Here is a 27,475-nt window from a genome sequence, read left to right on the forward strand (position 1 = left end):
CATTTAGAATACTACACCGTCATTTAGAATACTACACTGTCATTTAGAACACTACACTGTCATTTAGAATACTACACAGTCATTTAGAACACTACACTGTCATTTAGAACACTACACTGTCATTTAGAACACTACACTGTCATTTAGAATACTACACCGTCATTTAGAACACTACACTGTCATTTAGAACACTACATTGTCATTTAGAATACTACACCGTCATTTAGAACACTACACTGTCATTTAGAACACTACACTGTCATTTAGAATACTACACTGTCATTTAGAATACTACACCGTCATTTAGAACACTACACTGTCATTTAGAACACTACACTGTCATTTAGAATACTACACTGTCATTTAGAATACTACACTGTCATTTAGAATACTACACAGTCATTTAGAACACTACACTGTCATTTAGAACACTACACTGTCATTTAGAACACTACATTGTCATTTTGAACACTACTTTAGAACACTACACTGTCATTTAGAACACTACATTGTCATTTAGAACACTACACTGTCATTTAGAACACTACACTGTCATTTAGAACACTACATTGTCATTTTGAACACTACTTTAGAACACTACACTGTCATTTAGAACACTACATTGTCATTTAGAACACTACACTGTCATTTAGAACACTACACTGTCATTTAGAATACTACACTGTCATTTAGAATACTACACTGTCATTTAGAATACTACACAGTCATTTAGAACACTACACTGTCATTTAGAACACTACACTGTCATTTAGAACACTACACTGTCATTTAGAACACTACACTGTCATTTAGAATACTACACTGTCATTTAGAATACTACACTGTCATTTAGAACACTACTTTAGAACACTACACTGTCATTTAGAACACTACATTGTCATTTAGAACACTACACTGTCATTTAGAACACTACACTGTCATTTAGAATACTACACTGTCATTTAGAACACTACACTGTCATTTAGAACACTACACTGTCATTTAGAACACTACATTGTCATTTTGAACACTACTTTAGAACACTACACTATCATTTAGAACACTACATTGTCATTTAGAACACTACACTGTCATTTAGAACACTACACTGTCATTTAGAATACCACACTGTCATTTAGAACACTACACTGTCATTTAGAACACTACATTGTCATTTAGAATACTACACTGTCATTTAGAACACTACATTGTCATTTAGAATACTACACCGTCATTTAGAACACTACACTGTCATTTAGAATACTACACTGTCATTTAGAACACTACTTTAGAACACTGCACTGTCATTTAGAACACTACATTGTCATTTAGAACACTACACTGTCATTTAGAACACTACACTGTCATTTAGAATACTACACTGTCATTTAGAACACTACACTGTCATTTAGAACACTACACTGTCATTTAGAACACTACATTGTCATTTTGAACACTACTTTAGAACACTACACTATCATTTAGAACACTACATTGTCATTTAGAACACTACACTGTCATTTAGAACACTACACTGTCATTTAGAATACCACACTGTCATTTAGAACACTACACTGTCATTTAGAACACTACACTGTCATTTAGAACACTACACTGTCATTTAGAACACTACATTGTCATTTAGAATACTACACCGTCATTTAGAACACTACACTGTCATTTAGAACACTACACTGTCATTTAGAACACTACATTGTCATTTAGAATACTACACCGTCATTTAGAACACTACACTGTCATTTAGAACACTACACTGTCATTTAGAATACTACACTGTCATTTAGAATACTACACGTCATTTAGAACACTACACTGTCATTTAGAACACTACACTGTCATTTAGAATACTACACTGTCATTTAGAATACTACACTGTTATTTAGAACACTACACAGTCATGTCGAACACTACACTGTCATTTAGAACACTACACTGTCATTTAGAACACTACATTGTCATTTAGAATACTACACCGTCATTTAGAACACTACACTGTCATTTAGAACACTACACTGTCATTTAGAATACTACACTTTCATTTAGAATACTACACCGTCATTTAGAACACTACACTGTCATTTAGAACACTACACTGTCATTTAGAATACTACACTGTCATTTAGAATACTACACAGTCATTTAGAACACTACACTGTCATTTAGAACACTACACTGTCATTTAGAACACTACATTGTCATTTTGAACACTACTTTAGAACACTACACTGTCATTTAGAACACTACATTGTCATTTAGAATACTACACTGTCATTTAGAGTACTACACTGTCATTTAGAACACTACTTTAGAACACTACACTGTCATTTAGAACACTACACTGTCATTTAGAATACTACACTGTCATTTAGAATACTACACGTCATTTAGAACACTACACTGTCATTTAGAACACTACACTGTCATTTAGAATACTACACTGTCATTTAGAATACTACACTGTCATTTAGAATACTACACATTCATTTAGAACACTACACTGTCATTTAGAACACTACACTGTCATTTAGAACACTACACTGTCATTTAGAATACTACACCGTCATTTAGAACACTACACTGTCATTTAGAACACTACATTGTCATTTAGAATACTACACCGTCATTTAGAACACTACACTGTCATTTAGAACACTACACTGTCATTTAGAATACTACACTGTCATTTAGAATACTACACCGTCATTTAGAACACTACACTGTCATTTAGAACACTACACTGTCATTTAGAATACTACACTGTCATTTAGAATACTACACTGTCATTTAGAATACTACACAGTCATTTAGAACACTACACTGTCATTTAGAACACTACACTGTCATTTAGAACACTACATTGTCATTTTGAACACTACTTTAGAACACTACACTGTCATTTAGAACACTACATTGTCATTTAGAACACTACACTGTCATTTAGAACACTACACTGTCATTTAGAACACTACATTGTCATTTTGAACACTACTTTAGAACACTACACTGTCATTTAGAACACTACATTGTCATTTAGAACACTACACTGTCATTTAGAACACTACACTGTCATTTAGAATACTACACTGTCATTTAGAATACTACACTGTCATTTAGAATACTACACAGTCATTTAGAACACTACACTGTCATTTAGAACACTACACTGTCATTTAGAACACTACATTGTCATTTTGAACACTACTTTAGAACACTACACTGTCATTTAGAACACTACATTGTCATTTAGAACACTACACTGTCATTTAGAACACTACACTGTCATTTAGAACACTACATTGTCATTTTGAACACTACTTTAGAACACTACACTGTCATTTAGAACACTACATTGTCATTTAGAACACTACACTGTCATTTAGAACACTACACTGTCATTTAGAATACTACACTGTCATTTAGAATACTACACTGTCATTTAGAACACTACTTTAGAACACTACACTGTCATTTAGAACACTACATTGTCATTTAGAACACTACACTGTCATTTAGAACACTACACTGTCATTTAGAATACTACACTGTCATTTAGAACACTACACTGTCATTTAGAACACTACACTGTCATTTAGAACACTACATTGTCATTTTGAACACTACTTTAGAACACTACACTATCATTTAGAACACTACATTGTCATTTAGAACACTACACTGTCATTTAGAACACTACACTGTCATTTAGAATACCACACTGTCATTTAGAACACTACACTGTCATTTAGAACACTACACTGTCATTTAGAACACTACACTGTCATTTAGAACACTACATTGTCATTTAGAATACTACACCGTCATTTAGAACACTACACTGTCATTTAGAACACTACACTGTCATTTAGAACACTACATTGTCATTTAGAATACTACACCGTCATTTAGAACACTACACTGTCATTTAGAACACTACATTGTCATTTAGAATACTACACTGTCATTTAGAATACTACACGTCATTTAGAACACTACACTGTCATTTAGAACACTACACTGTCATTTAGAATACTACACTGTCATTTAGAATACTACACTGTTATTTAGAACACTACACAGTCATGTCGAACACTACACTGTCATTTAGAACACTACACTGTCATTTAGAACACTACATTGTCATTTAGAATACTACACCGTCATTTAGAACACTACACTGTCATTTAGAACACTACACTGTCATTTAGAATACTACACTGTCATTTAGAATACTACACCGTCATTTAGAACACTACACTGTCATTTAGAACACTACACTGTCATTTAGAATACTACACTGTCATTTAGAATACTACACTGTCATTTAGAATACTACACAGTCATTTAGAACACTACACTGTCATTTAGAACACTACACTGTCATTTAGAACACTACATTGTCATTTTGAACACTACTTTAGAACACTACACTGTCATTTAGAACACTACATTGTCATTTAGAACACTACACTGTCATTTAGAACACTACACTGTCATTTAGAATACTACACTGTCATTTAGAGTACTACACTGTCATTTAGAACACTACTTTAGAACACTACACTGTCATTTAGAACACTACATTGTCATTTAGAACACTACACTGTCATTTAGAACACTACACTGTCATTTAGAATACTACACTGTCATTTAGAACACTACACTCTCATTTAGAACACTACATTGTCATTTTGAACACTACACTGTCATTTAGAACACTACACTGTCATTTAGAATACTACACTGTCATTTAGAACACTACACTGTCATTTAGAATACTACACTGTCATTTAGAACACTACACTGTCATTTAGAATACTACACCGTCATTTAGAACACTACACTGTCATTTAGAACACTACACTGTCATTTAGAATACTACACTGTCATTTAGAATACTACACTGTCATTTAGAATACTACACAGTCATTTAGAACACTACACTGTCATTTAGAACACTACATTGTCATTTAGAACACTACATTGTCATTTTGAACACTACTTTAGAACACTACACTGTCATTTAGAACACTACATTGTCATTTAGAACACTACACTGTCATTTAGAACACTACACTGTCATTTAGTATACTACACTGTCATTTAGAATACTACACTGTCATTTAGAACACTACTTTAGAACACTACACTGTCATTTAGAACACTACATTGTCATTTAGAACACTACACTCTCATTTAGAACACTACACTGTCATTTAGAATACTACACTGTCATTTAGAACACTACACTGTCATTTAGAACACTACACTGTCATTTAGAACACTACATTGTCATTTTGAACACTACTTTAGAACACTACACTATCATTTAGAACACTACATTGTCATTTAGAACACTACACTGTCATTTAGAACACTACACTGTCATTTAGAATACTACACTGTCATTTAGAACACTACACTGTCATTTAGCACACTACACTGTCATTTAGAACACTACACTGTCATTTAGAACACTACATTGTCATTTAGAATACTACACCGTCATTTAGAACACTACACTGTCATTTAGAACACTACACTGTCATTTAGAATACTACACTGTCATTTAGAATACTACACAGTCATTTAGAACACTACACTGTCATTTAGAACACTACACTGTCATTTAGAATACTACACTGTCATTTAGAATACTACACTGTCATTTAGAATACTACACAGTCATTTAGAACACTACACTGTCATTTAGAACACTACACTGTCATTTAGAACACTACACTGTCATTTAGAATACTACACCGTCATTTAGAACACTACAATGTCATTTAGAACACTACACTGTCATTTAGAATACTACACTGTCATTTAGAATACTACACAGTCATTTAGAACACTACACTGTCATTTAGAACACTACACTGTCATTTAGAACACTACATTGTCATTTTGAACACTACTTTAGAACACTACACTGTCATTTAGAACACTACATTGTCATTTAGAACACTACACTGTCATTTAGAACACTACACTGTCATTTAGAACACTACACTGTCATTTAGAACACTACACTGTCATTTAGAACACTACATTGTCATTTAGAATACTACACCGTCATTTAGAACACTACACTATCATTTAGAACACTACACTGTCATTTAGAACACTACACTGTCATTTAGAACACTACATTGTCATTTAGAATACTACATTGTCATTTAGAACACTACACTGTCATTTAGAACACTACACTGTCATTTAGAATACTACACTGTCATTTAGAATACTACACCGTCATTTAGAACACTACACTGTCATTTAGAACACTACACTGTCATTTAGAATACTACACTGTCATTTAGAATACTACACTGTCATTTAGAATACTACACAGTCATTTAGAACACTACACTGTCATTTAGAACACTACATTGTCATTTAGAACACTACACTGTCATTTTGAACACTACTTTAGAACACTACACTGTCATTTAGAACACTACATTGTCATTTAGAACACTACACTGTCATTTAGAACACTACACTGTCATTTAGAATACTACACTGTCATTTAGAATACTACACTGTCATTTAGAACACTACTTTAGAACACTACACTGTCATTTAGAACACTACATTGTCATTTAGAACACTACACTGTCATTTAGAACACTACACTGTCATTTAGAATACTACACTGTCATTTAGAACACTACACTGTCATTTAGAACACTACACTGTCATTTAGAACACTACATTGTCATTTAGAACACTACACTGTCATTTAGAACACTACACTGTCATTTAGAATACTACACTGTCATTTAGAACACTACACTGTCATTTAGAACACTACACTGTCATTTAGAACACTACACTGTCATTTAGAATACTACACTGTCATTTAGAATACTACCCTGTCATTTAGAACACTACACTGTCATTTAGAATACTACCCTGTCATTTAGAACACTACACTGAACGTGATCGAAAGCTTTGTCTGAAATGGCACCCTATTCCTAACATAGTGCACTACAATTGACCAGATGTCTATGTGGCACTGGCCAAAAAGTAATGCACTGTGTTGGGAAGAGGATGCCATTTCTGAAGCAGACAAGGTGATTGACTTGGCTGTAGATCCTAGTTTTCATTTACCTCGTCTGTGTTGAAGTGTAATTTCCAAAATAACTTCATGAATGACTGAAATGCTTGTATTTCCCTCAGACACAGGAGACCAGCTGTACCCTCCTCCTCCTGCCTACAACCCTCAACCTGAGAATGACAGAAATGCATCCGTCCCTAACGTCAGGTGAGACTAGATACAGTACTGTGCTATTTAATATAGAAGTATTTTCTGTGTTTATTGGAAAAAGAGAATTCTGAAAGAGCAGTGGGCTGGATTTGAACCCATGCTGTGAGCTGTACATCATACATGTCCTACAGAGGCAGCAGCTGAAGACCGTTAGACCACCCACACTACAGTACTACTACACCCCACACTACAGTACTACTACACCCCACCCTACATTAGTACTACACCCCACACAACAGTACTATACTGCTACTACACCCCAGACTACAGTACTATACTGCTACTACACCCCACACTACAGTACTACTACACCCCACCCTACAGTAGTACTACACCCCACACTACAGTACTATACTGCTACTACACCCCAGACTACAGTACTATACTGCTACTACACCCCACACTACAGTACTACTACACCCCACACTACAGTACTACTACACCCCACACTACAGTACTTTAATGCTACTACACCCCAGACTACAGTAGTACTACACCCCAGACTACAGTACTACTACACCCCACACTACAGTACTACTACACCCCAGACTACAGTACTACTACACCCCACACTACAGTACTACTACACCCCACACTACAGTACTACTACACCCCACACTACAGTACCATACTGCTACGACACCCCAGACTACAGTACTACTACACCCTAGATTACAGTACTACTACACCCCACACTACAGTAGTACTACACCCCAGACTACAGTACTATACTGCTACTACACCCCACACTACAGTACTACTACACCCCACACTACAGTAGTACTACACCCCACACTACAGTACTATACTGCTACTACACCCCACACTACAGTACTACTACACCCCACACTACAGTAGTACTACACCCCACACTACAGTGCTACTACACCCCAGACTACAGTACTATACTGCTACTACACCCCAGACTACAGTACTACTACACCCCAGACTACAGTACTATACTGCTACTAAACCCCAGACTACAGTACTACTACATACCAGACTACAGTACTATACTGCTACTACACCCCAGACTACAGTACTACTACACCCCAGACTACAGTACCATACTGCTACTACACCCCAGACTACAGTAGTACTACACCCCAGACTACAGTACTACTAAACCCCAGACTACAGTACTACTACACCCCAGACTACAGTACTACTACACCCTAGACTACATTACTGTACTGCTACGACACCCCAGACTACAGTACTACTACACCCCAGACTACAGTACTATACTGCTACGACACCCCAGACTACAGTACTACTACACCCCAGACTACAGTACCATACTGCTACGACACCCCAGACTACAGTACTATACTGTTACTACACCCCAGACTACAGTACCATACTGCTACGACACCCCAGACTACAGTACTACTACATCCCAGACTACAGTACTACTATACCCCAGACTACAGTACCATACTGCTACGACACCCCAGACTACAGTACTACTACACCCCAGACTACAGTACCATACTGCTACGACACCCCAGACTACAGTACTACTACACCCCAGACTACAGTACTACTACACCCCAGACTACAGTACCATACTGCTACTACACCCCAGACTACAGTACTACTATACCCCAGACAACAGTACTACTACACCCCAGACTACAGTACTATACTGCTACTACACCCCAGACTACAGTACTACTAAACACCAGACTACAGTACTATACTGCTACTACACCCCAGACTACAGTACTACTAAACACCAGACTACAGTACTATACTGCTACTACACCCCAGACTACCTTGATAAAGATTAGAAAAAAAGACTGTATAAAATAAATAATACAAATATTGAGTTATTGTATGCACATTTTTTGGGGAAATAATTTTATTCTAATACTCAGAGAAAGATATTTTCTGTTTTCAGTACTTCGCCACCCTCACTTTTTGAGGATAAATTCACTGAGCCTCTTTCTGAAATGTTTTACGAGATTGGATAACACATTGGGAGGGATCGTAGCCCATTCCGCCATACAGAATTTGTCCAGATCCTTGATATCCTTTGTTCTGCACAGGTTTTCAATGGGATAGAAGTCTGGAGACGAAGATGGACATATGCAACATTTTAATTTCGTGGTCAATTAACCATTTCTTTGTGGATTTTGATGTGTGTTCGTGGTTATTGTCTTGCTGGAAGATCCACTTGCGGCCAAGTTTCAGCCTCCTGGCAGAGGTAACCAAGTTTTGGCCTAAAATGTCCTGGTACGTTGACCTTAACAAGGGCCCCAGGAGCAGGGGAAGCAAAATAGTCCAGTAACATCAAAGATCCACCACCATATTTTACAGTAGGGATGAGATTCTTTTCTAAATCTGCATCCTTCTTTCGACGCCAAACCCACCACTGGTGTGCTTGGCCACAGAGCTCTATTTTCATTGTCATCTGACCATAGCATTGGTTCCAATCCAAATGAAATGAAAAAAAATTACTTGTTTCAAAAAACAAAAACAAAAAAACGGAAAAGTGGTTTGTGCACAGGTATTCACCCCTTTTACTATGAAGCCCCTAAATAAGATTTGGTGCAACCAATTACCTTCAGAAGTTAAATAATTATTTAAATAAAGTGCACCTGTGTGCAATCTAAGTGACACATGATTTGTCACACGATCTCAGTATATATACACCTGTTCTGAAAGGCCCCAGAGTATGCAACACCACTAAGCAAGCGGCACTATGAAGACCAAGGAGCTCTCCAAACAGGTCAGGGACAAAGTTGTGGAGAAGTACAGATCAGGGTTGGGTTATACAAAAAAATATCCGAAACTTTGAACATCCCACAGAGCACCTTTAAATCCATTATTAAAAAATGGAAAGAATATGGCACCACAACAAACCTGCCAAGAGAGGGCCGCCCACCAAAACTCACGGACCAGGCAAGGAGGGCATTAATCAGAGAGGCAACTAAAAGACCAAAGATAACCCTGAAGGAGCAGCAAAGCTCCACAGCGGAGATTGGAGTATCTGTCCATAGGACCACTTTAAGCCGTACACTCCACAGAGCTGGGCTTTACGGAAGAGTGGGCAGAAAAAAGCCATTGCTCAAGAAAAAAATAAGCAAACACGTTAGTTCGCCAAAAGGCATGAGGGAGACTCCCCAAACATATGGAAGAAGGTACTCTGGTCAGATGAGATTAAAATGGAGCTTTTTGGGCCATCAAGGAAAACGCTATGTATGGCGCAAACCCAACACCTCTCATCACCTTGAGAATACCATCCCCACAGTGAAGCATGGTGGTGGCAGCATCATGCTGTGGGTATGTTTTTCATCTGCAGGGACTGGGAAACTTTTCAGAATTAAAGTAATGATGGATGGTGCTAAATACAGGGAAATTCGTGGGGGTAACCTAGAGATTTGAGACTGGGGCGGAGGTTCACCTTCCAGCAGGACAATGACCCTAAGCATACTGCTAAAGCAACACTCGAGTGGTTTAAGGGGAAATATTTAAATGTCTTGGAATGGCCTAGTCAAAGCCCAGACCTCAATCCAATTGAGAATCTGTGTTATGACTTAAACATTGCTGTACACCAGCAGAAGCCATCCAACTTGAAGGAGCTGGAGCAGTTTTGCCTTAAAGAATGGGCAAAAATCCCAGTGGCTAGATGTGCTAAGCTTATAGAGACATACCCCAAGAGACTTGCAGCTGTAATTGCTGCAAAAAGTGGGTCTACAAAGTATTGACTTTGGGGGTGAATAGTTATGCACGCTCAAGTTTTTTTTTTTTTTTTGTCTTATTTCTTGTTTGTTTCACAACGAAAATATTTTGGATCTTCAAAGTGGTAGGCAAGTGGTAGGCAATCAAATGATACAACCCCCCTCAAAATCTATTTTAATTCCAGGTTGTAAGGCAGCAAAATAGGAAAAATGCCAAAGGGGGGTGAATACTTTCACAATCCACTGTATGTTGGGGAGGCCTCCATTAAAGATCCCCCTCTGTGTTATGTTAGACAGGTAACTCTTTATCCACATTATAGCAGGGGGTGTAAAGCCATAACACATACGTTTTTCCAGCAGCAGACTATGATCAATAATGTCAAAAGCCACATGGAAGTCTAACAAAACAGCCCCCACAATATTTGTATCGTCTCAATCTGATCTGATTATTCTGACCAATGACTACTCATCTTTTATTAGCATATCTATCCTCCTACTTTGAAGAGGGAAGCGGAGCCTAAACAATCCTATCCGCCAATCAGGTTTGTGTATGTAAATATAGAAACATTTGTATCAACACGCCCACACGATCAGACTGAGCATTTCAACGTCAAGAGGCGGTCCAGGGAAATACACACATAGGGATTTATTAGACATACAGTGATGATTTAAAAAAAAAAATAGATTTAAAAAGACTGCATGGGGGCTTTAAGCTGAGATACATATATTTTTTTTAAGTAGAATTCTAGTAAAATGTGTTTTGATTTATTATGAGGGGTGCCAATAATTTTGACCCATATCTTTTTTGATTTATTATGAGGGGTGCCAATAATTTTGACCCATATCTTTTTTGATTTATTATGAGGGGTGCCAATAATTTTGACCCATATCTTTTTAGAAAGAAAATATTACCTGTTAATAACATTTATTTATTTGAGCAATTGTATAATATATACTTAAAAAAAAATTGGAGCATACAATATAACTCCGTATTTTGTATTATTTATTTTATACAGTATATATTTTTCTCATCTTTATCAAGGGTGCCAATTCTTTTGGACCTGACTGTATGTATTCTACAGGGTACCTCAAGTGTCGGAGAGTGTGGCTAGGGAAGCTCTCCTGAAGTTTGTGGGCTCCAAGTGGTCCAAAAGCAGCAAGCCTGCCAGAAACCTGACCTTCAAGGAGTTACAACCTATCACAATGTATCGGGTAAGTCTGCTAACTAGCCCTTTATACTAGACCTCCCGTTAGTAGTGTCTCTTATGAAACCTCTAGTTGGTAGTATCTCTAATGAAACCTCTAGTTGGTAGTATCTCTTATGAAACCTCTAGTTGGTAGTATCTCTTATGAAACCTCTAGTTGGTAGTATCTCTAATGAAACCTCTAGTTGGTAGTATCTCTTATGAAACCTCTAGTTGGTAGTGTCTCTAATGAAACCTCTAGTTGGTAGTATCTCTAATGAAACCTCTAGTTGGTAGTATCTCTAATGAAACCTCTAGTTGGTAGTATCTCTAATGAAACCTCTAGTTGGTAGTATCTCTAATGAAACCTCTAGTTGGTAGTATCTCTAATGAAACCTCTAGTTGGTAGTATCTCTAATGAAACCTCTAGTTGGTAGTATCTCTAATGAAACCTCTAGTTGGTAGTGTCTCTAATGAAACCTCTAGTTGGTAGTATCTCTAATGAAACCTCTAGTTGGTAGTATCTCTAATGAAACCTCTAGTTGGTAGTGTCTCTAATGAAACCTCTAGTTGGTAGTGTCTCTAATGAAACCTCTAGTTGGTAGTATCTCTAATGAAACCTCTAGTTGGTAGTATCTCTAATGAAACCTCTAGTTGGTAGTATCTCTAATGAAACCTCTTGTTGGTAGTATCTCTAATGAAACCTCTAGTTGGTAGTATCTCTAATGAAACCTCTAGTTGGTAGTGTCTCTAATGAAACCTCTAGTTGGTAGTATCTCTAATGAAACCTCTAGTTGGTAGTATCTCTAATGACACCTCTAGTTGGTAGTATCTCTAATGATACCTCTTGTTGGTAGTATCTCTAATGAAACCTCTAGTTGGTAGTATCTCTAATGAAACCTCTAGTTGGCAGTGTCTCTAATGAAACCTCTAGTTGGTAGTATCTCTAATGAAACCTCTAGTTGGTAGTGTCTCTAATGAAATCTCTAGTTGGTAGTATCTCTAATGAAACCTCTGGTTGGTAGTGTCTCTAATGATACCTCTAGTTGGTAGTATCTCTAATGAAACCTCTGGTTGGTAGTATCTCTAATGAAACCTCTAGTTTGTAGTATCTCTAATGAAACCTCTAGTTTGTAGCATCTCTAATGAAACCTCTAGTTGGTAGTATCTCTAATGAAACCTCTAGTTTGTAGTATCTCTAATGAAACCTCTGGTTGGTAGTATCTCTAATGAAACCTCTGGTTGGTAGTATCTCTAATGATACCTCTTGTTGGCAGTATCGTTTGGAGACATATACTGAGTCCAGATCCAGTGCCTGGGAGATGGAGCCATTTACTGGTAATTTCATACTGTCTCAGGACAGCTTTTTGTCTGTTTCAAATAACTAGACAAGGTGTTTTGTCACAAACGGACATATTTGCTGTCAGTTACAAAATACACACGTATCTGAGAAGTTCCAGTTTGTACTCATACAGTACGTGTGTGGCATCTATTGTATGGCACAACAACGCATGACAACAGAGTTGGTTTAACTAGAGCAGATGTGCAACTAGGCGAGGTATCCCATGGCGTTTCTTCCTCCGATCTCTCAGGCCAGGTGGTAGATGGACCTCAGTACGGGATGAGCCCCCCTCCGTGGGACGTCCCGGTGCAACAGCCACAGAGATACATCGATGTGATCCTGAAAGTGCGTGTCCCTCACTCCTCCTTTGTAAAGGTATGTCTACGTTATTACCTCCTGAAAGGAAAGAGTCCTGCGTCCTACACATCAACTCTGCTTTTTAGTAATGACATCAACTCTGCTTTCAGTAATGACATCAACTCTGCTTTCTAGTAATGACATCAACTCTGCTTTCTAGTAATGACATCAACTCTGTTTTCTAGTAATGACATCAACTCTGCTTTCTAGTAATGACATCAACTCTGCTTTCTAGTAATGACATCAACTATGCTTTTTAGTAATGACATCAACTCTGTTTTTTAGTAATGACATCAACTCTGCTTTCTAGTAATGACATCAACTCTGCTTTTTAGTAATGACATCAACTATGCTTTTTAGTAATGACATCAACTCTGTTTTTTAGTAATGACATCAACTCTGCTTTCTAGTAATGACATCAACTCTGCTTTCTAGTAATGACATCAACTCTGTTTTTTAGTAATGACATCAACTCTGCTTTCTAGTAATGACATCAACTCTGCTTTTTAGTAATGACATCAACTCTGCTTTTCAGTAATGACATCAACTATGCTTTTTAGTAATGACATCAACTCTGCTTTTCAGTAATGACATCAACTCTGCTTTTCAGTAATGACATCAACTCTGCTTTTTAGTAATGACATCAACTCTGCTTTTTAGTAATGACATCAACTCTGCTTTTTAGTAATGACATCAACTCTGCTTTTTAGTAATGACATCAACTCTGCTTTTTAGTAATGACATCAACTCTGCTTTTTAGTAATGACATCAACTCTGCTTTCTAGTAATGACATCAACTCTGCTTTCTAGTAATGACATCAACTCTGTTTTCTAGTAATGACATCAACTCTGTTTTCTAGTAATGACATCAACTCTGCTTTCTAGTAATGACATCAACTCTGCTTTCTAGTAATGACATCAACTCTGCTTTTTAGTAATGACATCAACTCTGCTTTTTAGTAATGACATCAACTATGCTTTTTAGTAATGACATCAACTCTGTTTTTTAGTAATGACATCAACTCTGCTTTCTAGTAATGACATCAACTCTGCTTTCTAGTAATGACATCAACTCTGTTTTTTAGTAATGACATCAACTCTGCTTTCTAGTAATGACATCAACTCTGCTTTTCAGTAATGACATCAACTCTGCTTTTCAGTAATGACATCAACTCTGCTTTTCAGTAATGACATCAACTCTGCTTTTGAATAAAATATACATCAATTCTGCTTTTTAGTAATTTATCCATTTCTCCAAGTCCAAAATTATGTTGTAAAGGTTGTGTGACACGTGTGTGTGTGTGTGTGTGTGTGTGTGTGTGTGTGTGTGTGTGTGTGTGTGTGTGTGTGTGTGTGTGTGTGTGTGTGTGTGTGTGTGTGTGTGTGTGTGTGTGTGTGTGTGTGTTCCGCTCCTCACTACTGCTGTGGTTGTTTCAGACGTGTCACCGGTGCCATGGCTGTGGTAGGACGCGCTGTACACACTGTGCAGGGAGGGGAAATGTAAGTAGCAACTCCTCCCTCCTTATTTTACATTCCCTCTCTCTCGCTTCTTTTCAGACATTTTAGTCAAGGAGACCCAGGAGGTTTTCCCCTGAGCAACGCGACCTGACCAGCAAGTTATAGGGCTGGTTTTCCGTACATAAATTAAAGCCTATCCCGATTTAAAAAGCCTTCTCAATGCAGATTCTCTCAATGTCCGAGAATCACCCCGTAGGTTATACCTGCCAGGGTGCAGAGTTGTTTTTGGTCTGGACACGTTGTCAGGGAAACCTCTTGGCCCTGTTTCAGAGGTATTAATAGACTGTCCCCTGTTTCAGAGGCGATGTCCGTTCTGCCACGGACATGGGCGCAGGACAACAGGACATGGACGTAACAACAGGGCCGGCAACAACAGATGTTCCAGCTGCCAGGGGAGGGGAAGGAAGAGGTGCAGGACACCTACATTTACAGTATATTTTACATTGAGCAAGAAGCTCTTATCCCGAGCGACGTACAGTTAGTGTATTCATCTTGGAGATAGCTAGGTGAAACAGCCACATATCACATTCATATGAAGTACATTTCTCTTCAATAGAGTAGCTCTGTGTAGTCTGTGCTAGTTCCACCATTGCAGTGCCAGGACAGAGAAGAGCTTCCTCATCACTATGCTATATTCACAATCTCTCTGTTCATGATATCAAAAACTAGTTAAGATAATGTCTTCCCCGCAACGAGGCATTAGCTGGAAATGTAATGTTATTTTATTTAATGTTAAGTTAAAGGTCAGCACCAGTATATGAGATGCAACTTGTATTGTATCAATAATGATTAAGGGATTTATTTAGTGATTGATTGATTATATCTACTTGCGTTTTGATGATTTAAAACTCTCCTTTGTTCCAGTTTTCTCCTCCAGATGTACTTTCTGTTGATTGGTTGATTGGTTGGCTAATTGTTTTATTAATGTCTCTCCTCTAGATGCACGTTCTGCCATGGACACGGACACAAGACCTGCCCCACCTGCCAGGGCAACAGAAACCTGATGCACTTCATTCAGCTCACCATCACATGGTACTGAACTGGGCCCGGTTTCCCCAATGGAACCTAAGCCTACACGTGTTTTTAACAATGCGTCGGTCCTTTAAAAACAAAATACATTAATGCACGATGGCGCAGGATGGCGCACGTGCGCCATCGTGCATACATTTATTTTGTCCCCCTACACCAAACGCGATCACAACACGCAGGTTAAAATATCAAAACAAACTCTGAACCAATTACATTAATTTGGGGACAGGTCGAAAAGCATTAAACATTTATGGCAATTTAGCTAGCTAGCTTGTATTTGCTAGCTAATTTGTCCTATCTAGCTAGCTTGCTGTTGCTAGCTAATTTGTCCAGGGATATAAACATTGAGTTGTTATTTAACCTGAAATGCACAAGGTCTTCTACTCCGACAATTAATCCACAGATAAAACGGTCAACCGAATCGTTTCTAGTCATCTCTCCTCCTTCCAGGCTTTTTCTTCTCTGGACTTTATATTGCGATTGGCAACTTTCATAAATTAGGTGCATTACCGCCACCAACCTCGTTCGTCTTTCAGTCACCCACGTGGGTATAACCAATGAGGAGATGGCACGTGGGTAACTGCTTCTATAAACCAATGAGGAGATGGGAGAGGCAGGACTTGTAGCGCGATCTGCGTCACAAATAGAACTGACTTCTATTTTAGCCCTTGGAAACGCAGACACTCGTTTGCGCATGCGAGCAGTGTGGGTGTAATAATTGAATAATATATATTTCTAAATTTATTTTGCAACGCTCGCGCACGCGACGCGAATTGGTGTAGTCAGGGTATTACGATGATCTTAACACCACAAAGGTTCTGTGAAACGACGCCCAGATCTATCTGGAGATCCACTACATTCAGCTCACTGCCACATGGTTCTGGACTAGACTAGACTAGACTGGACTGGACTGGACTGGACTGGACTGGACTGGACTGAACTGAGCTGGACTGAGCTGTTTAAAAGCAGGGTTGGGAAACTCCAGTGTTCAGGGGCTTGATTGGTGACACACTATTACCCCAGCTGATACACACCTGACTCCAGTAATCAACTAATCATCGTCTCCAGTTTACAATACAATTACTTTAGTTATGACAGTCTTGTCAATAGGTCGCTTTAGGCAAGTCCAAGACTAGACTCACTTTCTGTGTACAGAACAGAAGAGTCGTAATACAAGCTGAACAAACAGTTCATGTTATTGTCCTGCTGAACTGAACAGAAGAGTCATAATACAAGCTGAACAAACAGTTCATGTTATTGTCCTGCTGGACTGAACAGAAGAGTCATATTACAAGCTGAACAAACAGTTCATGTTATTATCCTGTTGTTGTCCTGCTGAACTGAACAGAAGAGTCATATTACAAGCTGAACAAACAGTTCATGTTATTATCCTGCTGTTGTCCTGCTGAACTGAACAGAAGAGTCATAATACAAGCTGAACAAACAGTTCATGTTATTGTCCTGCTGTTGTCCTGCTGAACTGAACAGAAGAGTCATATTACAAGCTGAACAAACAGTTCATGTTATTGTCCTGCTGTTGTCCTGCTGAACTGAACAGAAGAGTCATATTACAAGCTGAACAAACAGTTCATGTTATTGTCCTGCTGGACTGAACAGAAGAGTCATATTACAAGCTGAACAAACAGTTCATGTTATTGTCCTGCTGAACAGTATTTGTGTAACCTGTAATATTGCGTAACCTCTTAAGTCAACAGAAGCAGTGATTCCCCTAGGATTTATTTCAGCAGTGGCGGCAATGGATTAGCGCAATTACATGCTAGCTATTCCCATAGACTTCCAGTCATTGAGCCAACTACTATCCAGCGTCTCAGGAAAGAAACATAGAAACAAATGATTCCATCATATTCCATCATGGCAGCTGGTAAATGAATATAGGGGAAACACTGAAACAGAAACATTCTATTGTTCCTTTATCCTGCAGGAAGAACCACGTGTTTGAGTTCGTACCGGACCGGCTACCTGAGTTCCCTCTTAAGAAGTTTGAGAAGGTGTCTGGGGACGCGTTCTTCATTGATGAAAGTATCCTGGTAAAGATCTATTTTATTTTCCCGAGTAGGGTGCTGAAAAGATGTGTTAACCTGATCCCAGATCTGTATGTGACCATGATAGAGAGATCTTGTTTTGTCTCTTGTTTTGTATTTAACACCACTTTAAATGTGTACATGACACTGCAACAATGTTTTCCCCATGGGGACAATAAAGTAAGTAAGTAAGTAGAGAGAGGTTGGCTAGAACTCCTATCAGGCTACATGTCTGTCACTGTGGTGTTATGTTATCATACTCTAACCTTACCGGGCCCATTCCCACCAGGTGTACCCCATCGTGGGTTTCCCTGACCAGGAGATCTGTGATGCCTCCAGGAAGGCGTCTCAGGAACACCACAGCAAGTTCTCACCACAGCAAGTTCCCTGTCGCATCCTACAACAGGTGAGTTATCTCTGGGCCTAGAGCTGGTGTCCTGGTCCAATACTCATCCTACAACAGGTGAGTTATCTCTGGGCCTATAGCTGGTGTCCTGGTCCAATACTCATCCTACAACAGGTGAGTTATCTCTGGGCATATAGCTGGTGTCCAATACTCATCCTACAACAAGTGAGTTATCTCTGGGCATATAGCTGGTCCAATACTCATCCTACAACAGGTGAGTTATCTCTGGGCATATAGCTGGTCCAATACTCATCCTACAACAGGTGAGTTATCTCTGGGCCTATAGCTGGTGTCCTGGTCCAATACTCATCCTACAACAGGTGAGTTATCTCTGGGCCTATAGCTGGTGTCCTGGTCCAATACTCATCCTACAACAGGTGAGTTATCTCTGGGCCTATAGATGGTGTCCTGGTCCAATACTCATCCTACAACAGGTGAGTTATCTCTGGGCCTATAGCTGGTGTCCTGGTCCAATACTCATCCTACAACAGGTGAGTTATCTCTGGGCCTATAGCTGGTGTCCAATACTCATCCTACAACAGGTGAGTTATCTCTGGGCCTATAGATGGTGTCCTGGTCCAATACTCATCCTACAACAGGTGAGTTATCTCTGGGCCTCTAGCCAGTGTCCTGGTCCAATACTCTTCAAACAACAGGTGAGTTATCTCTGAGCCTATAGATGGTGTCCTGGTCCAATACTCATCCTACAACAGGTGAGTTATCTCTGGGCCTATAGCTGGTGTCCTGGTCCAATACTCATCCTACAACAGGTGAGTTATCTCTGGGCATATAGCTGGTGTCCAATACTCATCCTACAACAGGTGAGTTATCTCTGAGCCTATAGCTGGTGTCCTGGTCCAATACTCATCCTACAACAGGTGAGTTATCTCTGAGCATATAGCTGGTCCAATACTCCTCCTACAACAGGTGAGTTATCTCTGAGCATATAGCTGGTCCAATACTCATCCTACAACAGGTGAGTTATCTCTAGGCATATAGCTGGTCCAATACTCATCCTACAACAGGTGAGTTATCTCTGGGCATATAGCTGGTCCAATACTCATCCTACAACAGGTGAGTTATCTCTGGGCATATAGCTGGTCCAATACTCATCCTACAACAGGTGAGTTATCTCTGGGCCTATAGCTGGTGTCCTGGTCCAATACTCATCCTACAACAGGTGAGTTATCTCTGAGCCTATAGATGGTGTCCTGGTCCAATACTCATCCTACAACAGGTGAGTTATCTCTGGGCCTATAGCTGGTGTCCTGGTCCAATACTCATCCTACAACAGGTGAGTTATCTCTGAGCCTATAGATGGTGTCCTGGTCCAATACTCATCCTACAACAGGTGAGTTATCTCTGGGCCTATAGCTGGTGTCCTGGTCCAATACTCCTCCTACAACAGGTGAGTTATCTCTGGGCCTATAGCTGGTGTCCTGGTCCAATACTCATCCTACAACAGGTGAGTTATCTCTGAGCCTATAGCTGGTGTCCAATACTCATCCTACAACAGGTGAGTTATCTCTGGTCCTATAGCTGGTGTCCTGGTCCAATACTCATCCTACAACAGGTGAGTTATCTCTGAGCCTATAGCTGGTGTCCAATACTCATCCTACAACAGGTGAGTTATCTCTGGGCCTATAGCTGGTGTCCAATACTCATCCTACAACAGGTGAGTTATCTGAGCATATAGCTTTTGTCCTGGTCCAATACTCATCCTACAACAGGTGAGTTATCTCTGGGCCTATAGCTGGTGTCCAATACTCATCCTACAACAGGTGAGTTATCTGAGCATATAGCTTTTGTCCTGGTCCAATACTCATCCTACAACAGGTGAGTTATCTCTGGGCCTATAGCTGGTGTCCAATACTCATCCTACAACAGGTGAGTTATCTCTGGGCCTATAGCTGGTGTCCTGGTCCAATACTCATGAATCACATCCTCCCTCCCTCCGTCTCCCCTGTCAGTCGTATCCTACAACAGGTGTTCTAGTCTTTCAGCCCTGTTAGGGACCTTTCCTAATACTCCTGCTTCCTTCCTTCCTTTCCTTCCTCCTCTGTCAGTAGAATCCTGCAATATGAGTTACACCTTTAAGGGTTCTGTCCCAATACTACTCAACTGCAGTCTTTCTTACTTCCTTGGTCCTCTCCTCTGTCAGTCGCATCCTGCAGCCAGTGAGTCTTCTCTAGGGCTTTTCACAATACTGAACCTAACCAAACCGAGTCAGACCAAGCCGTACTGACCTAGCCTGGTTACTTTTCCAGCATAGTTTCTGGAGTCAACCCAGTTTGATTTGGGTCAGGATGATAGTGTGAAAAGGGTATCTCAGCCTGAGTCCATGTTGTAATACTCCTGAACGGACTTCTCCCCCCCTGCCGTGCCTCACCTGAGGCCCGTAGAGGCCCGTTTCTTTACTGTTCAACCGTGGCCTTTCTTTCTTTTTTAAAAATGTGATTACCTTTAACGGCCACTAGAGGCCAGCACTGACATAAATATAACAGAGCCTCCCTGGATGGAGGAGGCTCTGTTGATCATGTGAAGAAATATCTACTCAAATGTTTCTGTTTATTCACAGCGTCAAACCATTGAGTTGGTTCCCATCACTCACGCCTTCTATTCCTACAGTGGAAAAGACTACGACTACTTTGTTTACGGTCTAGAGAATAAGGTTTTCACTCCTAAATATCCTTCCGCCTGTGTTATATTATAAAAGGAAACATCTCATGATAATGTAATGGTAATGTAATGAATATTTTACAGTCATAGTCATTACAATATACTTTACCTATTGTTGTCGTATAATCAACGAGGTAAGGAATGTCTACAGTATTCTAGAAATGTGTAACTACCATTGTATTGATTGTGTATAGACAAAAGTCAATCCTGACATTTTTACATTTGTAATTATTATAATTTTTTACTCAAAAGGGTGCTAGCCGTGTTGGAACTCAATGTAAAACCAGTGCCTGTTCATTCCAACCACAGATTTTTCCATCACACAATTGAATTGAAAGTATATGCTATACTATAACAATGATATCCAAAGTATATGTAGTTGGATAATGGAATATTTTATTCTGAATTTTGTTATGTTTCTCTGTACCTCTGTGGCCTCTCCAGTTTTGATCATAGAGATGGAACTGTAGACCATAGAATGAGAAGCGGAATCATTTTAATTCTATGGAGAATCTAGTCAATCTGTTTCCATGGTTTTGGATCATCCACTGAGGTCTAAGCTCAGAGTAAGAGAGGTTTTGCCTGTATGTTTCTAATTGTAATCAATTAAATGGTTTTATATAAATCTGAATTTTAATACATGCACCTTACAACCTATATGCAAAATAAAACAACTTTTCTATAACCTGTATTTTTATAATAAAAAAACGATGATTTTGGTTTGTATTTTTCATAATTTGGAACTGGAAGGGTGGGATAACTTGCTGAATAAAACAAAGTACTTGTCTATGCCCGTTGTTATATTACCATACCAATACTGTATCATGGTGGAATAGATACACCTGCACAAACACTTTGTTCCTACCCGGTGTGCGTCTGAAAAGTGCAGATATTTGATTGGCGAGAGAGCGGGAGGGGCTGGGAAGCGCAGGAGCATGGAGCGTAATAGACCATTGGAGGAGTGGCCTTCCTAGACCAGCATGCGGAGTTTGTTTATAACGTGAGGAAGGGGCACAATGTGGAGACATCTCACCTCACTTGCAGCAGTCCGTTTCTGTCGCTCTGTATCAGTCGGCTGTCTGCGGTCCATTTGGAGTGGAATAGCATCTTCAGGAATCACTATCAACAAAAGAGTGTCTGGTGAGTTTGATGCAAAGTTTACTGTGTGTGATAACTGTGACAACTTTGCTGTGTTTACTTTGTGATAACTTTGGATATGTTTGCTGTGTGCTCTGAGGCAAACTATGAGCATATTGTGTGAAGGTAAATTATATAAAGTGAGTGGTCTTTGAGAATTTTTTTTTGTGTAGTTTATCAGTTCGACCATTTTAAAAAACAAAACAAGAACACATAAAACTTGAAGAAAACAAAACTATAGATCAATCAATATTATACCCAAATTATTTTTGACAACCGTTTGTGGTTCTGTATATAACCATTTGGGGAAACAGGTAGCCTAGTTGTTAGAGCTTCGCATCCAATCCCCGAGTAGACGAGGTAAAAATATGCACTGATTTGATGCTTTTTTACCTTTTAAACACAATATCGAAAGATGGGGAAAGATACTTTAACCTACTTGGGGAGAGAGAGGGGGGGGGTAAGGTAGAGAAAGAAAGAAACAGAGAAACGGAGAGAAGCAGAGAGACAGATGCTTGGAGAGTTTGAGTAGGCTGTCGTTGACACGTTAACAGAGCTGCCCGCTCTACACTGTAAAGATTCTGCAAGCTGCTTTACTTCACTCTCTGTGGTACTCCGGTGCAGTGTTCACACTTCACAGTGCTTATCGGTTTGATACCCTGCTCCGCTGGTAACTGAGGTCAGTGGCGACCTGTCATTCAGGGCAGGTGGGGCAAAGCCCCACTTTTTCAACTTTTTTTAGGCTTGCCTGTTTTGCATGTTATTTTGGGATGTATGTATCATATCAGTTGGCAAACAATGTAAAACAAAATATATATAATTTTAATTGAGTTAATTAAACCACATACACTATATACATGGTCTCTTTTTTGTTTTCTTGAGTAAAACAGCTCCAAAAATGCAGGTGTTTCACCCTAGCTCAGTGCTTTCTGTGGTGGTGGGGCAAGCCAAGCGGAAAATACAGAGCGTAGGTGTTGGTAATGTTCTCTGGTTGCGCCATGATTGGCTCAGTGTTCTATCACTCATGGGGACACTACTTCAACGCCAAGTCTAAGGGTAAAGCTCGAAAATTCAAGCACCTTGGGTGCTGCCATAGAGTTACATTAGGAGTGCCCTTCCAAGAAGGCTCAAGGTCATTGGCCACAGATAAAATTACGTCAAATCACTTTATATGTACAGTAGCTTAGATTGGACTGATCATGTCAACATCATACTTTCAAAATCTTAGCTAACAGTCATCATAACGCCCTGCCATATATCCATCAATATATATGACTATATAACTCACTGCCATATATCCATCAATATATATAACTATATAAAGCACTGCCATATATCCATCAATATATATAACTATATAAAGCCCTGCCATATATCCATCAATATATATAACTATATAAAGCACTGCCATATATCCATCAATATATATAACTATATAAAGCACTGCCATATATCCGTTAATATATATAACTATATAAAGCACTGCCATATATCCATCAATATATATAACTATATAACGCCCTGCCATATATCCATCAATGTATATAACTATATAAAGCCCTGCCATATATCCATCAATATATATAACTATATAATTGTAACGGCTGTCCTCCTCTTCTTCATCCGAAGAGGAGCAGGGATTGAACCAAGGCGCAGTGGAGTTTGAATACATAATGAATTTAATGACAAGACGAAAAAAACACGAACTTGACTATACACTAACAAAACAAATAAACGGTGTAGAACAGATCTGAACGACGGACTCACATAACACACGAGAACGCACGAACAGGGAAAAAGCCTACACATAAATGATACTTAACAAACAAACCGAAACCAGTCCCGTGTGGCGCAACGACATACACAAACACAGGAGACAATCACCCACAACGAACACTGTGACAACGCCTACCTAAATATGACTCTTAATTAGAGGAACGCCAAACACCTGCCTCTAATTAAGAGCCATACCAGGCAACCCAAAACCAACACAGAAACAGAAAACATAGAATGCCCACCCAACCTCACGTCCTGACCAACTAACACACATAACAACTAACATAAATAGGTCAGGAACGTGACATTACCCCCCCCACAAGGTGCGAACTCCGGACGCACCAGCACAAAGTCTAGGGGAGGGTCTGGGTGGGCATCTAACCACGGTGGTGGCTCAGGCTCCGGGCGAGGTCCCCACCCCACCATAATCCATCCTAGCTTCCTCCCTCTAAGAATGTCCACCCTCTTTTTACCCCCACAAAATCCTCTTAATAACCTCACTAATAAGGACAGCACCGGGACAGAGAGATAAATCAAGACAGAGGGATAGATAAGAATATAGAGGTAGATCAAGATAGAGAGGGAGATCAGGATAGAGGGGCAACTCCGGACTGAAAGGCAGCTCCGGACAGAGAGACAGCTCTGGACTGATGGGCAGTTCTGGGTATCTAGCCGTTTCAGGCTGAAGGGCAGCTCATGGCTGACTGACGAATCTCGACGCTCATGGCTGGCTGACGGCTCTCGACGCTCATGGCAGGCTGACGGCTCTCGACGCTCATGGCAGGCTGACGGCTCTCGACGCTCATGGCAGGCTGACGGCTCTCGACGCTCATGGCAGGCTGACGGCTCTCGACGCTCATGGCAGGCTGACGGCTCTCGACGCTCATGGCAGGCTGACGGCTCTCGACGCTCATGGCAGGCTGACGGCTCTCGACGCTCATGGCTCTCTGACGGCTCTCGACGCTCATGGCTCTCTGACGGCTCTCGACGCTCATGGCTCTCTGACGGCTCTGGCAGATCCTGTCTGGTTGGCGGCTCTGGCAGATCCTGTCTGGTTGGCGGCTCTGGCAGATCCTGTCTGGTTGGCGGCTCTGGCAGATCCTGTCTGGCTGACGGCTCTAGCGGCTCCTGTCTGGCTGACGGCTCTAGCGGCTCCTGTCTGGCTGACGGCTCTAGCGGCTCCTGTCTGGCGGATGGCTCTGTAGGCTCATGGCAGACGGGCGGCTTTGCAGGCTCATGGCAGACGGGCGGCTTTGCAGGCTCATGGCAGACGGGCGGCTCAGACGGCGCTGGGGAGACGGATGGCTCAGACGGCGCTGGGGAGACGGATGGCTCAGATGGCGCTGGGGAGACGGATGGCTCAGATGGCGCTGGGGAGACGGATGGCTCAGATGGCGCTGGGGAGACGGATAGCTCTGGCCGGATACGGTGCACTGTAGACCTGGTGCGTGGTGCCGGAACTGGAGGCACCGTGCTAATGATAAGCACCTTCCTACTAGTGCGGGGAGCAGGGACAGGGCACACTGTATTCTCAAAGCCCACTCTATAACTGATGCGTGGTACCGGCACTGGTGACGCCGGGCTGAGGACAAGCACATCAGGATTAGTAGGGGGAGAAGATACAGTTTGTACAGGGCTCTGGAGACGCACTGGTAGCTTAGTGCGTGGGGCCGGAACTGGAGGCACCGGGCTAGATACACGCACTACAGGGAGAGTGCGTGGAGGAGGAAAAGGGCTCAGGATACGCACTGGTAGCCTAGTGCGTAGTGTAGACACTGTAGGTACTAGGCTGGGGCGGGGAGGTGGCGCCGGAAATACCGGACCGTGGAGACGTACTGGCACTCTTGAGCATTGAGCCTGCCCAACCTTACCTGGTTGAATGCTCCCGGTTGCCCGACCAGTGCGGGGAGGTGGAATAACCCGCACCGGCCTATGTAGGCGAACCGGGGAAACCATGCGTAAGGCAGGTGCCATGTATGCCGGCCCGAGGAGACGCACTGGAGACCAAACGCGTTGAGCCGGCCTCATGACACCTGGCTCAATACCCAATCTAGCCCTACCAGTGCGGGGAGGTGGAATAACCCGCACTGGGCTATGCACTCGTACAGGAGACACCGTGCGCTCTACTGCGTAACACGGCGCCTGCCCGTACTCCCGCTCTCCACGGTAAGCCTGGGAAGTGGGCGCAGGTCTCCTACCTGCCCTTGGCCCACTACCTCTTAGCCCCCCCCCAAGAAATTTTTGGGAATTACTTACGGGCTTTTTTGGCTTCCGTGCCAGACGCGTTCCCTCATAGCTCCGGTTCCTCTCCCCGGTAGCCTCTGCTCTCCTCAGTGCCTCCAGCTGTTCCCATGGGAGGCGATCCCTCCCAGCCAGGATCTCCTCCCAAGTGTAGCAACCCTTTCCGTCCAATACATCGTCCCATGTCCATTGCTCCTTCTTCTCCTGTCCCTTTCTCCGTTGACTCCGCTGCTTGGCTCTGGAGTGGTGGGTGATTCTGTAACGGCTGTCCTCCTCTTCTTCATCCGAAGAGGAGCAGGGATTGAACCAAGGCGCAGTGGAGTTTGAATACATAATGAATTTAATGACAAGACGAAAAAAACACGAACTTAACTATACACTAACAAAACAAATAAACGGTGTAGAACAGATCTGAACGACGGACTCACATAACACACGAGAACGCACGAACAGGGAAAAAGCCTACACATAAATGATACTTAACAAACAAACCGAAACCAGTCCCGTGTGGCGCAACGACATACACAAACACAGGAGACAATCACCCACAACGAACACTGTGACAACGCCTACCTAAATATGACTCTTAATTAGAGGAACGCCAAACACCTGCCTCTAATTAAGAGCCATACCAGGCAACCCAAAACCAACACAGAAACAGAAAAACATAGAATGCCCACCCAACCTCACGTCCTGACCAACTAACACACATAACAACTAACATAAATAGGTCAGGAACGTGACAATAATGCCCTGCCATATATCCATCAATATATATAACTAT

General features: G+C 40.9%; 2 protein-coding genes across 3 annotated transcripts in view; both read left to right on the forward strand.

Annotated features, from left to right (window-relative positions):
- Positions 1–22,256, forward strand: part of ssuh2.1 (ssu-2 homolog, tandem duplicate 1) — a 67,172-nt gene extending 44,916 nt beyond the window's left edge. The window contains exons 3-12 of the mRNA XM_055917860.1: positions 7,207–7,291; positions 12,063–12,192; positions 13,442–13,502; positions 13,757–13,881; positions 15,301–15,363; positions 15,681–15,790; positions 16,321–16,413; positions 18,353–18,458; positions 18,742–18,858; positions 21,437–22,256. Coding sequence (XP_055773835.1) covers positions 7,207–7,291; positions 12,063–12,192; positions 13,442–13,502; positions 13,757–13,881; positions 15,301–15,363; positions 15,681–15,790; positions 16,321–16,413; positions 18,353–18,458; positions 18,742–18,858; positions 21,437–21,571 — 1,025 coding nt within the window. The 3' untranslated portion in view covers positions 21,572–22,256. The remainder of the gene's footprint in view (positions 1–7,206; positions 7,292–12,062; positions 12,193–13,441; positions 13,503–13,756; positions 13,882–15,300; positions 15,364–15,680; positions 15,791–16,320; positions 16,414–18,352; positions 18,459–18,741; positions 18,859–21,436) is intronic.
- Positions 22,257–22,520: 264 nt separating this feature from the next.
- The window catches only part of LOC129851366 (semaphorin-3D-like), a 134,709-nt gene continuing 129,754 nt past the window's right edge, over positions 22,521–27,475 (forward strand). For both annotated transcript variants that reach the window (XM_055917857.1, XM_055917858.1), the window contains exon 1: positions 22,521–22,677. The gene's annotated coding sequence lies outside the window, so the exon portion shown is untranslated. The remainder of the gene's footprint in view (positions 22,678–27,475) is intronic.

This window comes from Salvelinus fontinalis, chromosome 3 (genome assembly GCF_029448725.1).
Source record: "Salvelinus fontinalis isolate EN_2023a chromosome 3, ASM2944872v1, whole genome shotgun sequence".
Lineage (NCBI taxonomy): Eukaryota > Metazoa > Chordata > Actinopteri > Salmoniformes > Salmonidae > Salvelinus > Salvelinus fontinalis.